The 17,190-nt window shown below is 40.4% G+C and overlaps 2 protein-coding genes across 3 annotated transcripts; one reads left to right on the forward strand and one right to left on the reverse strand.

Moving 5' to 3' along the window:
- The first annotated feature begins 32 nt into the window (after window positions 1-32).
- On the forward strand, window positions 33-4,390 carry LOC117604161 (golgin subfamily A member 7). Of its 2 annotated transcripts, XM_076691097.1 has the most exons (4): window positions 33-174; window positions 266-369; window positions 1,201-1,365; window positions 1,646-4,390. In XM_076691097.1, the coding sequence occupies exons 3-4, from the start codon at window positions 1,234-1,236 to the stop codon at window positions 1,934-1,936; spliced, it is 423 nt and encodes a 140-aa protein (XP_076547212.1). In that variant the 5' UTR covers window positions 33-174; window positions 266-369; window positions 1,201-1,233; the 3' UTR covers window positions 1,937-4,390. The 2 variants fall into 2 exon arrangements, with proteins under 2 accessions (XP_076547212.1, XP_034179874.1); XM_034323983.2 differs by lacking the exons at window positions 33-174; window positions 266-369 and adding an exon at window positions 656-863.
- A 147-nt stretch (window positions 4,391-4,537) lies between these two features.
- Window positions 4,538-12,662, reverse strand: Pde6 (phosphodiesterase 6). Its single transcript, XM_034323955.2, has 14 exons — window positions 11,530-12,662; window positions 11,161-11,461; window positions 10,408-10,641; window positions 9,848-10,164; window positions 9,210-9,443; window positions 8,784-9,141; window positions 8,532-8,701; window positions 8,233-8,455; window positions 8,004-8,078; window positions 7,891-7,929; window positions 7,401-7,679; window positions 6,956-7,332; window positions 6,452-6,888; window positions 4,538-6,319 (listed from the first exon to the last, which is right to left on the reverse strand). The coding sequence occupies exons 3-14, from the start codon at window positions 10,459-10,461 to the stop codon at window positions 5,685-5,687; spliced, it is 3,198 nt and encodes a 1,065-aa protein (XP_034179846.1). The 5' UTR covers window positions 10,462-10,641; window positions 11,161-11,461; window positions 11,530-12,662; the 3' UTR covers window positions 4,538-5,684.
- Window positions 12,663-17,190: the final 4,528 nt, after the last annotated feature.

Consider the following 17,190-nt stretch of genomic DNA (forward strand, 5'->3'; position numbering starts at 1 on the left):
TAATTTAATGAACTGAACATGTGTGTGATTTTTAATGTTTTAGTTTTAAATTAATGTGAACATTTGAAACGGCCATGTTGGCGTCATCTGATGGTAACCGGCGAAGATAGGAAAACGGGCAATTGCTTTTTTCGAAAAATAAGCAATTTTTGCGGTTCATTAACCGCAAAAAACGTAGGTTTATATTATAACGTTGTTAATAGCATCATAGGTCATTTATAGTTATAAAATAGTGAACAGTGAACGTTTTATTTGGTGGATCTAGAAACGCTGTCGTCAGTTAGTGGTAGACCATCGGGACCAGTGGGCCTAATCTGCGTCATACATTCTTTCCTTTTATGCAACAACAGAACATTATTAAATAAAAAGGTATACATTTTTCTTCATAACATTATTTTGTTTAATCTTTTTTATAGTATTTTATAAGGTATTAATTTACTTAATAGCTCACTTTTTTATTTAAAAAAAAGCAAAAATGAAAGTTCCAGCTATCATTCAACTCTATAATTTTAAAAGGAATAACATGCAGGTATTTTTTAGGTATCTTTATGGCAAGATTTTGTGTATATTCGGGTTAACAAATTGAGAAATGATTATAATTAATTAGTTTAGTTGAATTTTTTAAGTGTACCATGAATCGTATATTTCAATTACCATGAATTGCGCGCGCACATTTCATGGCGACGCTGTCGTGCCGTAGTCCGTCAGTTAGACCACTGTCCTCCGTGATTTTCTAAGGAAAAATCATCTTTCAGTAATCAATCCAATTCTACTGACTTATTCCGTGTTCGACTGACAAGTCGAGATTATTTTCAACGGATCTGTTCTATCAAATCGTCAAGACGAAGCTCAAAATGCCATTAGTAAGTTCGTCCACCTTTCATTCTCTCTTTCCCCTTCTTTCGTTGTCAGAGCTTCAGAGAAACATTTTTGATCTTTCGTCGTTTCAATTGCTTTTATTTCGAATTCAAATTGTATAATTTTGAAATCAATTGACATTTGATTTATTGATCAATTTTGGATGCAATACAAATGATTTCAGATACAGATTTGGGTGCGGTTTTGTGGTTAGGCACCCCAAATATAATTGACGTAAAATAAAATCGCAATCTACGCGTGAAAATAGCGGACGAACGATTGTTTGGAATTCTGAAAACACATTTTTCGAACACAAATAATAATTAATGTTCTGTTTTTTAGGGCAATCACGCTGTCCTTACACCCCTGGAGGACATGTCAGCTGGTCGAGGGCAAGCAGGTGGGGGGCCTCCTCCGAATTGTCAGAAAGTTTTTATACAACGTGACTACAGTGAAGGCACTATGGTTAAGTTTCAAACACAGTTCCCAGCAGGATTAGAAACCAGAGTATGTAATTGAAATACTAATTAATTTTGATTATTTGACATTTAGAAGCTTTGAACATATTTTTGATTATTTTTGTTTAATTCTTGTTTATATTTTCTTATAATCTTTTCTTACACATTTATATTTATTTACATAAATTTTCTATAGGATGCATCGGAAGTTGAAGGAATATAATACCGTTTCTTTATTGTCCTGATTTGTTTAGAAGCTAGTAATCGGTAGTTTCTCTAAGCTTATTCTATTTATAGGAAATTTTTTGTAATCTTATTTTCCAATTTAGCTGGATAGACAGACGTTTGAATACACGATCAATCAATTGAACAACTACTTCAAAGAAGCAGAAGAAGCCACTTGCTCTACATACTGTGAAGGTTGCCTGGCCTGTCTTACTGGTTACCTGATTTATATATGTACAGAGACCCATTATGAAAAGTGCTTACGTAAAGTGGCAAAGTTTGTTAGTGAACAAAATGACAGAGTCTATAAGCCACGTGGGCTGCTGTTAACAGATCCAACAATGCGTGGTCTTAGGCTAATAGAAATATCAGTACTGGACAGACCTGCGTCGTGACTGCACATTAGCCGATCCAGGGAATTCTTTATGTGATCCAAGCACTTCTGCCAATTTGTCAGGATTGCAAACCCTATACGAGCCGATGCGTGTCTCTGGACCTAATTATATCGAGCACCGACGTTCTTTGATTTAGTTTGTCAATTGTACAGAGATGCAGAGGTAACACAAAATGATTTACATTTTCAACGAATTCTTTTGTAAACATACCGCTGTAAATATGTCGAACGAAAATTGACTTGTTCCGCATCATCAATGTATAGGAATGAATTCTCTTGTTAGGAAAAAAAACAAACTTTGTATTCCACTAATGTGGATTCATTAGTGGAGTCTGCTAGTTTTATGACACTTCGTAAGACTTACCATTTTGAAATTGCAAGTTCAAACACATTCACACAGGGTTTATCTCTAAACAAGGGTACGCTTATTGTTGATTTGCATGTATGTTTTTGATCAATTGGAATTATTGTATCCTGTGTCTATATCCCAAGGCCACGGCGTTACATAAGTTGAATTTTATATGCATACAATAACGTACCAATGTAAACGAAAGGATTATGCAAAGAAACAAGGCGTTGTATGTGTGTGTGTATGTGTTAGCATAGAGCCTACACGTTTTCCTTGTTACACGCGTGAGATGCGACAATTATTCACAAATTTCGTACGCATCGTTTCTTTCCATGTCAGCCGAGGTTTAAAGGGTGTTTGCTTTTTTTGTTTTTTTACTGTCCGTTTAAAGACTTTATGAACATCTGCATTTAACAGACGACGCGAGAAACAAATCTATATTCCATACTGTTCTCGAACGGACTTGGTCGTAGATTTGATTCGATATCTCCGTCAAGTACTGAAAATGATTTTATTTTTGGTGTTGATAAGTTTAATGCTTCGCATATACATATACACATCTATTATTAAGTGATTTTTAATTATCTTCCATGATGTATCTTCCACGATGCTTATGTTCGTGATTTCACTGGATGAGAAACGATTTTCCTTTTTTTGTTTTCCAAGAAGAATAACACGTACGAGCCAGGGATTCACTTGCCGTGGATGACACACATCGTCAAGAGTACACAGAAGAAAAGAACAATCAAGAATTCGATCGAAATTGTCGGCACAATGTATTTGCGCTAAAAGAAATCCGTTGGATTGGCTAAGAGAAATTGTACAAAATTACCCCGACAGAGGTGAATTATTAGCGAATTATATTCTATACGAGAAAAATCGGATAAATATATCACGTGTGTGAGCATTGTGATCAAGGATAATATAACCACGATCTTCTCGCGTCACGCGAGTTGCGGTGCCGCGTCTACATGTATATACATATATATATATTATATATATTAATACAGTTGTATGCATGATCTTTTTATTTTATATTTTTGTACAACATATTGTCGAGACCATGCGAGCGACTCGTTTGAAATATCTTTGCATCCTTCGTGTCTCGAGATACGGTCTATTTTTCAATATTTTTCGATTTCATTCGTTCCGAGGAACATTGATCTCAAGCGAAGTGCAATGCAACGCTTATTACCGATCATTTCATTTGTCGCGTACGATCACTTGTAATGATGCATTTTCTAGATAAGGGAAGTTTAAGAAAAAAATGTAAAGACTAAATTACATTGGTAGTATATTGGCGCTAGTACCATGGTGCTCTAGCCTGGTTTATATGGGTGTAGTAAATGATGTTTTCCTACTAGAGCTAGTATATTCTATCAGTGTAACCTAGGTCTAAGTCTGTGGCCTCCTATTTTCGTTCATAAAGAATATAAACATTAAGAGTCTTTCTTCCCTTGCGTTTCTTCTTATTAAGGGTAAGGTATCATTGCTTGTGTCTGTACGATACAATGAAACGTTTCGTAAAAAGGACCTCTGTCCAGGTATATATACTTACCTTATCGCGTGCTGCCTCCCAAACAGAGGAGGATTAATTTTTTTCTACTGCGCCAGAAAGTATTCGGTCTCGTCCTTGGTCACAATGAGCGCGGAGCCTGTTCCGACGTAATTATGCAACAAGGTGAAAGAATCTTACCAAATAGCCGCGCCACTGCCTCGACATTTAACTTCTCCTGAAGGTACATAACCGAGATAGGAGATAGAGAAAATCTAATAGGAATGAGACGAGCTTGTTGCGTAAGGATATTATTAAAATGAACGTGTTCGTCTCGGATCATTTGTCGAACAGTGTTCGCAGTGTTACGAGTTACAGGCTCCGCTCCTATGCAATCAGATTATTGCATAATTATGTAAATAGCGAAAATGAATCGTCGACACGTGGAATATCAGAGGAAGAGAGAGAAAAAAAATGAAGAAAAAAGCCGTTTGTTATACTTAATTTAATCGTAGGACCAAAACGTTTGATGATTCGTTACCGTGTAAAGGACACCATCGTTCGAGTGTAATTTCTAAATGTTTTTAATAATAAAAGCAGCGTGAAACTTATCGGAGCGAGGTGGAGGTGAAAGAAGTGGCTAAAAGTTTATTCGGAACTGGCTCTTCTATTCTACAGGAAGAAGAGACACGGAGGAAGAAGAAGCATTCGCGTTTGAGCACATTCAGATTTTATTTACTCGTGTGCGAAATAGTTTCAGGCATTTTGTCCGTTTCCTGAAAGATACCTGTTCTACAAACGTTACTTAGATCATCTACCAGCACTTTTCTTACTTTTGTCAATTGAAAACATCCAGTTTACTTTTTCCAAGTTTCTTCTTCTTCTTCTTCAAGGTATCCCATTGAACGAGAAGGAAACTGAAGGAGTAACGAGGGAATACAGAGGCAAAGCAAGAAATAAAGTAAGGAACGTGAGTCACATCCTCGAGTTCCACTCAAACTTCCGATCCGTAGGAAAGCAGATACGGGAGGTACATCACGTTTTCGCTTCCTGCGTCAGAAACACGATTTTGGAGTGGCCCTGTGACGCAACGGAATCATTAATTCATCGATTCGCCTTGGATCCACATTTGTCCATCTTGCACCGACACAAACACCTTTCATCAAACTCTTCTCTCCGTAAAATAGAACCGAAACGTAAACGTGTCATCAGAAGTCCAATTTTTCTTTTCTTTTTCTTATATCGTTTTTTTTTTTCTGTTTCTTTTTAGGTGGTATATAAAAATGCCCGTAGCTCGGTTACATCTTATAAATCAAGACACACGTTCAACTCACAAATACATCTCTTCCATTCACTCGCTGTCGCACTCTTCGTCTAGCGAATTTGTATTCCTAAGGTATCGGAGATATAATACAAAAAAGATTGTCAAAATTGAATTCACATCCTCGCCACCTCTATAACGTATTCTTGTTTCTAGGTTTCGTTTATGAGCCATATTGCCGAAGGTTGCCCCTAAACCAGTCATCCTTCTAACTACCTAGCCATTGACTACCCGAGTAACTTCCTACGCTCCTGCCTCTCAAACAACACTGTCTTGGAGTGAATTTTACAAGCAAGGTTTCACGTTACTTTTTTATTTTGATTCCTTTTGGGTTTCTCGAGGTAGGTGGATTCGCACCAGACTCCCCTGTACGGTGCAAACGCTTGATTTTATTCATCGACCTTGATTCATTGGAGCTTCTAAGACTGTTCAAAGTCTCTCTCCTTCTGTAGGATTCTCTGTAAACAATACCTGTTGTTTACAGAAGACAATTTGCAGATTCAACATCTGTCTTCTGACAATTTAGGAAGAACGATCATCGATCATCATTCTGGAATGCTTTCAAGGGTGGTCGAGGTAAGCCGTCAAATGAGTAGACAGAGTTTATTACGGCTCTTCCTGTCAGGGATCAGAGCCTTGGATTTTGCTGCATCTTCAGGGGTGCTTCTAGTGTACAGGGATCTACTGATGCGATGTCTGACCCCTTTGCTCAGCGTGCGACTGCCTTTCCTCAAGGAAGCGAATCTTCCTAACGCAGATTTCTCAGGAACGTCCTTTTTGTCCGCGTGGGCACAGTTCAGGGTCGTGACCGTGAACTCGATGTCCTTGGGTTCGTACGAGACGAATTCCTCGACCGGTTCGTCGATTGTGTCGCGATCGATCCAAGTCAGACCCATCTCGACTTTCTCAGCCAGGTCTTGCCAGTGTTTCCGATTCTCCATAGTGCCTTCGTAGAGAGGCATGATCCAGGGGAAGGTTTCCGAGAGGACCTTGTACAGAGGCAAGCAGATCACGTCGATGAAGCCGACCTGCATTTGCGGTAGTTCGTCTTTTCTTTCACGGTCCATCATGGCTACCGGTTGTTGGTTTAATTGCAATCGTTCCAGGTCACCTTGGTCGAAGAACTCGTCAGCTACCAGCTTTGCCACCCGGTGCTGCACGTCCCACGGCTTTGCTATTGCGCTTACGTCACAGGCTGTCATCATCATCCCGCAGAGCACTGGAAATGAAGGAATACATGGATACAAATTTTCCATATGTCCTCGCTTGTCAGTACATTAGTCTGAGGCAATGGTAACCTTAATATTATTCTCAAATCAATTATACTAATAATACACATCATCTCTCTTACGTTCTTTCTTCTCTTCACTCTGCCAGTCGAACTCCCCCTCGTCTATTAGCTCCATGAAGCGATTCTTCTTCTTGAAATACACTGCTAAATCAGTAGAGAGGATCGCGCTTTCGACGACCTTCATCACCCTCCTGTAATCCTCCATGGACAGGCTCTGGAAGATGTTGTTGCTGTCCGAGTTCAGGATCATGACACATTGGTCGAAATGATGATGTTCCATGGTGCTGGTGGAGTAGAGGATAGCCAATGGAGACTCTGTTTTCATCTGGAAAGCGTTGTTCGTTCCTCGATGGTCCAGGTCGTGGCAGAGACAAGCGACGAGAAGCCCCAGGATTTCCAGGTCGGTCATGAACTGTTCCATCTTGCCCGTCTTCAGCATCGCGAACATCGTTTGGGCGACGTTTAACGCGTGCCTCCAGTTATGGTATTTGACTGGCCTGTAATGTTTCCTCACAAAATTAAGGATTTTGTTACGTTATAGTTAGATTACAAAGGATACCTTACCTGTAATTTTTCTTTACGCTAAGGATCCATCTACACAGCACTTCATAGGGTATATGAAATTTCTGGATCAAATTGCATTGTTTGAACATGCTAATAGTGGCTCTACAGGTGTCTTCGTCAGTTAAATCAAAATCTATGAAGGTAAAACTGTACAAATTGAAGGAGTCTGCGGCTGGTATAGGTTCAGAGGTCAATCTGATGGTGTCGTCGTTACTAGCTGTCGCGTGGTAGCTCAGACACTCGAGTGCAACCTTCTGTTTAGCCATCAGCTTGCAAGCTGACTCGTACATCTGGGTGTTGTGAATCCCAAGTCCACAGAAAATGGCGAATGCTTCAAAGATTGATACATCAGAGTCGGTGAAGGACGTTCCGTTGTCCTGTACATAAAAATTCCTGTCAACAACCATCTTGAACTTTTATCGTTGCAAAGAAACAGAGCAATAACCTTGTTGATTAATTGAGCAACACCAATTACAGTCCTCTGACCGTTCACTATGGGCATACAGAGGATGCTCTTGATCGATTCGTTTCCAGACTGGACATCCTTCTTCAGCCACGTGGCTACGTCTCCGATGTTGAGGATTTGACCAGTAGCTGCGACGTACCTCGCGATTTGACCCAACGGTTTTGAAAAATCGTTTCCGCTAGGTCTGTATACCTTGGCCTCTTGAGTCTCGTTGTCCATCTCGAAGATGGTGGTGAACTTGTTGCTGTCGTTTGTTGCCTAACAACAGATGAAGCAAGCAACAGATGAACAAGTTAAGAGTCTTGTATTTCAAGAGTTAACACTCGAATCGACTGGAAGGCTATTAGGAGACTTGTGTGCTAGTCTATCGATTAAAAACTAATTAAACCAATTAAAAATTGGATTCTACTAAAAATTAATCTTTATCTATTAATAATACTTCATCTATTTCTTTGTAGGAATGACTCACGTGCTGTTGGAAAATGTCCTCCATCTCGATGTTGTTGCTCTGAGCCGCCAGGAAAGAGAAAAAGATCATCAGACTTTACGAACCTGAGTAACACGTGCCACGGTGTCACTCACCTCTCTCCTCGACAATGGTTTCCTGCTTTCCTGCGTCGACTTGCCAGGTCGTTCGACGATTTTTTCCAGATGTCCCTGAAACGAAATTTAGGATCTCTTATTATGTTCCCCGTTGTTCATTTGGAAGAGCTCAGTAGATCCTTGTACTGATTCGTTTTCTGTTACTTACAACAGCGATAAGATAAAATTAACGATGCTTGTTCTTATTGGTTCTCTCGAATGAACTTACTGCTTCGCCGCAGTCCAGGTCCAGAAGGTACACAGCGCATCTCTCGCATTTTAGGAGCTCCTTAGCTTCGGTCATGATCTTCGTGACGAGACACTCGAGATTGTTCTGCTCCTCGAAGATGTTCCTTGCCAGATTCAGGAGGATCTGGTTTCTGCGATACTCTTGAACCGACAGCTCGAACAGCTGAGCGTTCTGTATGCCGATCCCGCAAAATGTTAGGTACCTGAGGTCAGTTTCCCTTTATAAATGCTGTTTAATATTTCTTAGCCATTTGATTATACTAAATTAGAGGATAAGACCTCTGAAACACCTCGACGTCCTTGTCGGTAAACTCGTTGCTCCCATTGGTTTTATTTATGATCTGAGCAACGCCAATAACGTCGCCCTCGTAGTTGCAAATAGGCATCGACAAGATCAATGTAGTTTTATAACCAGTTCTCATGTCGATAGTACTATTGAACCTTGGATCCTGAAATGGTCGTTGAAGATCAATTAGATTTGACACGATGATGTTTCTATGAGACATAGACACCAGAAGCAATCGTTTGAACCTTATAGGCGTCTTTGATGTTGATGATCTCTTTAGTATGAGCCACGTAGCCAGCGATTCCCACCCCAAAAGGGATTTTAATCTCCTCGTTCTTCGCCCGTTGAATGGCTTCCTCGAGTTCAGTGTCTTGCGTCACGTCGAACAATTTGGCGACCAGGTATCTGTCTTCCAGAGGTCCTTTAGCTAGGAATAGGCTCCCTCGATCGGCATGCGTAAGCAAGCCAACGTTCACTAGGATTTTGTGACAGAGGACATTGATATCCAGCTCGTTTGCCACGTCTCTGATCAATTCCATGAATAGATCACTTTCGTCTAATCTGTTTAATTCTTCTCTTCGTCCGACTAGTGACGTATAGGTCCTGGATTTTATATAAATGTTACAAACGAGATCAATGTAAAAGATGTAATGTTTGGATGTTATTCACACCTGCTGGGACTTCTGCTGCGTTTTGCTGGAGAACTAGAAGCCAGCCAGCATTGAAACAAGTCGGAAGTGACACTGTTTCGTTTGCTTCGACTGAGTAGATTCTCTTCTTGATGCAGGTTCCTCGTTGGTGACTTGGCTTGAGGAACAGCTACCCCTTGTAGTCGTTGGCGAAGCTCCAGGCTAGCGTTCTCTCGGAGCCACGCTTCAGCTGCCTCTGGATGTGCTTCCAAATATCTTTTTTTAAAGGAATAGGTGGTAAATATTATATTAATTTTATTTTAAGCCCTGGGGGGTACCGATTTTATGGAATCAGTGGCTCTTATATTTTCGCTCATCAGGATCTAAGGATTCATGAATACAACCATCTGAATGCTGTCCATAGGAGGATCTCCTTGGTCTCTCCCACTCATGGTTTCTCTTTGATCTAACTACCACAGACACACTCATTCATTTGTAGAGTACACATCGATTCTACTCTTCAACCTAGCTACACCTGGCTTCTTTAAGAGCTTCTTAAACTTTACAGTCTGAAGACTCCCACATGGACAGCACCCATAGTAACTGAGATCTTGATGATACGTAAGGTATACGTTCTAAATTAAGTTGAGAGTGTAATCAGGATCTTCGTTCTATCTTACCTTCCAACCTTGTCCATGGTGAGACCATCATCCTCGTCGTATTCGTGTATGGTATCCTGACAGGTAATCCTCTTGCTTCTGCATATTCTCGCGATGTCGCTTTCTTTTATTTCAGTCTTGGTACTTGTACTTAAGGGTAATTTTGATTCTTCTGCCTTCATCTTATCAGGATCCTTGCATGGGACAGGCGCATGGGACTCTTCGGGACTCGGCGAGCCCACCAACTGGCACTCGCTTCGCTCTGGGCTTTTCGAGGACATTGGTTTCGTTGAGATTTTCATCGTCTTGAATCTCTCTAAATTATCATTGCGGTTCACCTGTACGAACCGCAAGAGCAGGTGAATTTCTCATACTCTTCTTAGACTTTGTAGGATCAACGCTAAACGCGTTTTGTGCTGCGTAAGTCATCGGTAACCCAAGGTTGACTGATTTTATTATAAATTTCAAATTTAATTTTCTAAAATTAGGATAATAAGCTGAAGCGTTTAAAGGGTTCAAGTTTCACGCAGTACAGAACGCGTTTTTATCTTATGTTTGTTTCCATCCTTTTCGCATTGTACCTCTGTATCTTTCGCCTCCGGCAAATCTTCGTCCACTTCGTCTTCAGACTCCATATCATCTTAGGTCTGAATTAATTACCATTGAGCGCAACGGGCTAGGTAGTTCTCGTCTCGTGTTTAAGTCGGGAACGGCTCGAGGGAACGAGGCGAGAGGATACTTGGCATTGTAACCCCTTCACTTTGTTAAAGTTTACGGACTTTCCTAGCTGCCGTACGAGCACCCGAGACACGGACCTGAAACAAGTATTCGACCGTGTTCCGTTGGATTTGTTCCACTTTAATAACAGAATTTCTACCGGTGCTTTCTATCGACTTTTCTACTTCAACAAAAAAAAGAGGAATAAAAAGAGCTAAGGGGAATTCTTGGAGTATTTTTAACCGTGCACTTTTTTTAAATTAATTAAAGTCGCATTAACTGTTCAAGTTACTGAAAGTACTTATTTAACAGATTGACTGCCACAGTATATTGTCCATTGTATGTTTTCTTTAAGAGCGTTCGGTATGATTCTCAAACTCGTCTCGTCTAATAACTGAATTATAAAACGATTGAATTTGATATTCTTCGCCGAAAATAACCGGCTGCAACGTGAAACTGTCTAACCATCCGTTAAATCAACTTCTACTTTTGTCCACGATGCTTAGCCACCCTATTTCATTAACCCTCGATGAAGCGTGAAAATGTTGCAGCGTAAATTAATTTCTTTTTAGAAAATTTAGGGACCGTTTAAAAAAAGGAATTTATAAAAAACATACCCAAGAGAATTTAACGATCATCCAGTGAGAGGTTTGCATGATGTTTCAAGATAAAAGTTTCCTCGATTATTACATGTTCTCTTCAAATGTAATATTTCAAAATGATAATCTGCGGAATTTTTTCCAGGTCGTCGACGTCAAGAGGTGACACGATTTAATTACCATCGATCTTCCCGCGTTAAATCGGACGGTAGGCGTCGACGATATTTAAAAACTTCGCAAGATGCAATCAGGCTGCTTCTTTGACACTTTTTGCGTCCCCCTTTTCGCCCTTCGAGCGTGCACCGCTTTTACTGCATCCCTGGATCAGCAATCGAGCGAGAATTAATCGTTTGTGCGCCGCCACTATCACCATGCAGGCGTCCTTACCGATCCTTATAATAAACTTCTCGTCAACTTTTAAACAACTATCTTTCAAACATTGCAAAAATCTTTTTGCAACTATAGTCGTTGATCTTTTGAAGAAAAATCAAAGTACAGACACGATTCACTGTTAGGTTCCAACAATGATGATCCTAGTCATCTTTATTCAGAGCTGATCATTTGAAACGATCGGAAATCAGACTAGTCACAGGACTTCCTCATTTCTATCCGTCTTTCGTTATAGTAATCTAACTGATTCCACCGTATTCGAATCGATCCTGAAGCATGCTTTGATGCACCGTGCACGTTACTCCCGCTCCTCGTCATCTCGCCGGTAGGGTCCTCCTGGATCTGTCACAGCAGCCTTTTCTGCATAACTGATTCACTTGAATCGCAGCACTTTGTCCTCCGAGTACTTAGCCGCTATAACGAAGGCTTATGCGATGAATCAAGTGATCAATGTCAATCACTCTGCCAGCTGGATTTTGTAATTGATGTCACATCAGTTTCTTCCAATTGCATATTCAATTATTGAGATCCATGCTTAGCGTTTATAATACTACACCAGACTACGAGGACTTAGAATATATTGTAATCCCAATAATTGAACCGATGAGATAGAGACTTAGATATATTGCAATTCCACCAACTTAACCCATGAGATTGGGACTTACATTGTGGTGTCATGATTTCAGCTACCAAACCGATGAGACGAGGAATCGACGAGAGGGTGGTTCAAGGTATATTACAATTCCAGCGAGCGAATCGACAGGATAGGAATTCAGTATAGAACACAATTCCAGCGAAGCAACGAGACAGGAACCCAGCGTATATTACAATTCCAGCTTTTCACCCGATGAACTCGGTATTCTTCAGACTCCTTATTCTTTCCAGACACATTAGTCCTAGTTTTTAATCCACCATCCCCCAACCAAGCGTCATTCACTCCACCAGCTGTATCTCTTAAAGTCTTCTTTGAAAAAAAAAAAAACCTAGAATCCGCTTCTTGTCACGCACATGTCGTCGATTCTACGTCTATAACGCGGTTTCGAGATCGACGTAGCCTCGGATAGAAGTGAACCGGTCGAAAGCTCCGAGCTTACTGAAGCCAGGCCAACCGACGGGTGTTCGGGAAAGCTTGGCCGGATACGCGCAAGCTTTCCTCGTCTTCGTTTGCGTGGAGGTTGTGCATGTAGGCGTCTATCAGCCTCGTCGTATACGTACACGTTTCCCTCGCCCTGGTAGAGCTTGCGTGCTCGCGGACGGAACGCGGAAACTGGTGCGCGTTTCGACTTTCCCCGGAGTACGTTCTACGGTCTATGTGGAACGCACACTACGCCACCGAGGGGGTTGGTATTTGCCGGGGTCGATGTTGTGTGCGCGAGGTCCATCCGTGACCGTTTCGCAGCCGGAGGATGACACTGTGTGTATATCGTGTACCCACGCATACGTCGTTATACTTGTGTCTTCGACTTGTATAGAGGGTGGGTCAGGACGGCTGGTATAATCAGTGTATAGAATTACTTTACATATAAAATACAATTTTCAAGAATCATTTCATCAATAATATTTTGCTAGATATAAAGAGGAACTTGGAATTACAAAAATCCAAAATTTCATGAAATATGAAACCGTCAAAGGGATGAATTATCAGATTTTCAAATTCCATTATCTGGGAAAGGTATCGATATAAGAGAAGATTGTATATGATGTATTTGTAATTTATCTTAGCACGTTGAATTATTTTTTGTCCAGTTATTCTGATCCACCCTGTATGTTGGTCTATGTGGAACACAGCTTTGGTGCTTGTGTTCCCGTACGGATGAAATAAAAACACTGGATGTGATTGATGGTACACGCGATGCCTTTCGGTTTCGTGTGAATAGAGAGTATATATACACGTTTTTACGTGGGGAAAACGGTGTGGGAGTATCTTGGGTACATTCAGGTAGATGCTGTGGTTAAAAAGAAAAAATTGTTTGTCTGTGGTTAAACGAGTACTTATTTCTGTAGTCTACTGTTTAAGTAGAATGAGTAAGCAATAGGTCAGACACTTTGCGGTTGTGTCAAGTACCTAATTTTATTTTGATAATCTTATTATGAATCCATATTACAATGCTTAGATACCATATTCTAATGAATTATAGGTATCTATGTTGGTAAATGGGTGTTTGTTTTGGAGGGATATACTGTTTAAGTAGAATAAGTAAATGTTAAGTCAGACATTTATCATTATAGAGTTTATGCTATAGATTTATCGGTTTTGATTGTGGTTATAAATAATAAATAAATAAAATCACAATTAAATATTCCTTTAATCAATAACGACATACAATAAAATATATTTTTCAGCCACAGTGTATACCCTTTCGTCTAAAAAACTTAAAGATAAACGAACAGCGTCGTGAGTCACCATATACCCTCTAAAAGCATATACCCAGTCTTCGATATTTCCAAATATATCACAATCTTCAGCGACATATTTCAAATCCAAGTTTACAAGAAAAAGCACCCAGTTTCGTTTCCAACTTCCAGCCACCAGAAGGCAACCGTACAATCTCTCATCGCCAAAAGTGTCCTCATATATTTCCAACGGAAGTAGATTCCCCCATCCCTCCGTTTTCTACCCCAAGGTTCCCACGCGAACCCTCCTCTACGATTTCTTTTTTTCTACTATCCTAATGATGTGTCAAACTTTTCCACAGGAATCCATACATGTCTAAGCGCATCCTTCATCCCACGGAGGCTTCTCGTCCACGTGTTCCACCTTCACCATCCTTCGTGCTTCACCCACACGAACATTCGAAGCGGATGCGAGGAATTTATCTTCGAATTTCAGCTCTTTATTTTCTACTTTAATAACAGCAATAACGGTAATATTAATTTCATAGTAACAGCGATGTTATTCAATTTCTCTTCTTTTTTTCTTTTTTTTTTTTTTCTTTTAATTGCACGATATATTTCAGGTGTGGAGACTGGTCGGTCACCAGTGACCGACACGGTAGCGAGCATGTTAAGCGCGAACTTTCCACGGGTCGTGCGTGCGCTCGTGGCTGAAGCTACACGGACGTCGGACCGCGTCTGTGTGCCGCGTCGGGGGATGGCTGGAAGATCGATAACGGAGTACGGGTCCCGGACACAGCATCCCTCGTGTCTGCCTCGCGCGATTTTCCACCGAAAATTTTGCAGACCACCGCCGATAGCTGATAGCAGGATAGCGCTGCATCGATTCTAGCTATCTTCGCTGCCTTTATATCGATGCTAATCTCGCCTGCCACCAATCGGTTGTCAAATCCCCTCGCGGTCCTCCGCCTCGATACTCTGGGACGAATTTTTTGGCTGCGAAGGGTGCCGACGCGTATACAGGGTGGTTAGTCTTTTAAGAATCTCTAAAGAATGAAATATTATTATATACTGTCTGTAACAATGGACTAAAATGTACCAAGGGGGATGATAACGATCTTTCTTTCGAGATGGTTGATGTAAATATGTTTTTTACATTTATGTTTGCTTCTTTTTAAGGCGAGCTATAGAATCTGCTCATAGCTCGTTTTTTCTCGCGTCCAATGCTCGTTTATCTTCTCCGGAAGTTTACCTGTGGAAGCTGGCCACCCTTAGTGAGAATCGTGAATTAAAAATCGATACCGCCATTAGGCAAGCACCTTTACAGCTCGTAAATCTCGACGGTGTCAACTGAAACCGTGGTAATAACATGGGGCATCGTATGCCTCCGATGGAATAGAAACTCGTAGAAATTACCCTATCGGATTTTCCAGCTTTCCCTTAGCTCGTAGCTCCGACGTACAGGGGTGAAAACTTGTCAATGTCAGAAAGGGTTCCTTTCCCTCGTTTCTACTCCTAGAAATTGTTCCGGGGGGTTGCGAATATCCTATCGAACCGGCATTCAATGTTCTGCTTAAGTTTCTAAAGAGAAATTTTCCTCGTCGTTTTATCGTTGGATAAAATTGATGATAATTATCATTTAGGATTCAGAAAGGTTTTCACAATGGTGGTTTTTATGGTATCATTGATCTTGGATTGAAGTAAGAGATTGGGGCTAAGTAGGTGGGATGGTGAAACCTTTCAGGTGTCAAAATGACTGGTTTCAAGTTTCTTATTTTAAATTATACCATTATATTAATACATTTACTGTCTAGGAGGTTTGCCAGTGACTGGTCCTTCAAATTTAATCTCTATGTTTAGAATCATTTATTATCTGCGTCTCGTTTGCGAGTCTCGAGAGGATTTCCTCTAACCGAAGAAAAAAAAGCTTTTCAGCTACGTAAGGAAGAAAGAAAAAAAGGAGGAGGAAGAAAAATCAGAAACGGAGTGGTACGGTGGCTCGTTAGCGTTCGTGAAAAGGGGAAAACCGAGTTGGAGAAGAAAGGAAGAGGAAGAAGATAAGTGGGCGCTCCCTCCTTAAATTCTAATCGAAATCCTGAATGCTGGCTGATTTTATCCACCGTCTCTTCTCTCGTGTTGGCATCGTTCCCATTCGGATCCCCTCACGTACTACCAGAGAAATGAATAAATCCAGTGTCGTTATGATTTGAAAGAGTCGGCGAACAACTTTTCGTGAGTTTCCTTTCCTCGACTTTTATATTTACGTCGATACTGACCGGTAGTAATAGTCCATGTTTCAACTCTTCTTACAAGTTTACCAAGGAAGTTGACTTTCTTTTATTTACGATTCGTCTCAAGGGAAAGATCTTTCCCTGTGTATTGTGTAAAAACGAGGAATTAATGAAAATTATCCGTTCCTTATTTTCTGGTTTCTTAGAAAATATTTTTGTTTCAGGTTTCTATCGGATTTTGAAATCTTTGGACGTAGAAGCTTGTTTGTTATATTAGAACTTTTGTAATACAATAGCGAAATGAGGTTGCTGCAACCAGGACAGAGGTATAGAGTGTTTTATTTCTAGAAGTATTAGACCGGTGTAAACATCGATTTTCTATTTATGGCATATAATTTAAGCGACGTTATAGTTGGATTACGGCGACGTTAAAGTCATCCCACTCGAGGGATTTAATATTCTTATGGTTCTCTGCTCGCAACGATCCGACTTCACGGCTGCGTTTAATTGCCAGGATTAAGTTTGCATGCGATTCGTTCGGTAATTTACGTTCTTTTAATCTCGCCCACCGTGTACAGTCGGTAAATATATTAAACGACCATTTACATTCTTTTATAATGATAATTCTTTGTATTTACCAAAAAATTCAAACCGCAAGCTTTATTTGGAGAAAACTATTTCGCATGAATTTTGTATAAACAGTAAAGTAATAATAGAATATGTGATTAAATAACGTATAAAAGTATTAAAATATAATAGCAAAAGCGAAAGCACCCCTCTGGTTCTATGTATAGAATTAGCTAGAACTTTTTACGTTCGTTTGAAGGACAGAAATAGCGTAACATTTTTGTTGTGATCGTAGGGCAATTAGTGTAATGATTCTTGTTCCAGAGAAACTTAGTCCGGGGATAGGAGAGCAGCGTGGGACGCCACCCTTTGTTCAGTTATGCGCACATTTTGTTTCTCTGCATGCTTCTGGAAATCGTTGGGGTTGATTCGATACGAGGGGTGACAGTGTAACGTCGCTTTCTCAAAGGAAAAATACTCTAGACAGGTAATTAAAAAAAGGAGCTTAATGACGTTTATTGACACC

This window comes from Osmia lignaria, chromosome 11 (assembly GCF_051020975.1).
Source record: "Osmia lignaria lignaria isolate PbOS001 chromosome 11, iyOsmLign1, whole genome shotgun sequence".
Lineage (NCBI taxonomy): Eukaryota > Metazoa > Arthropoda > Insecta > Hymenoptera > Megachilidae > Osmia > Osmia lignaria.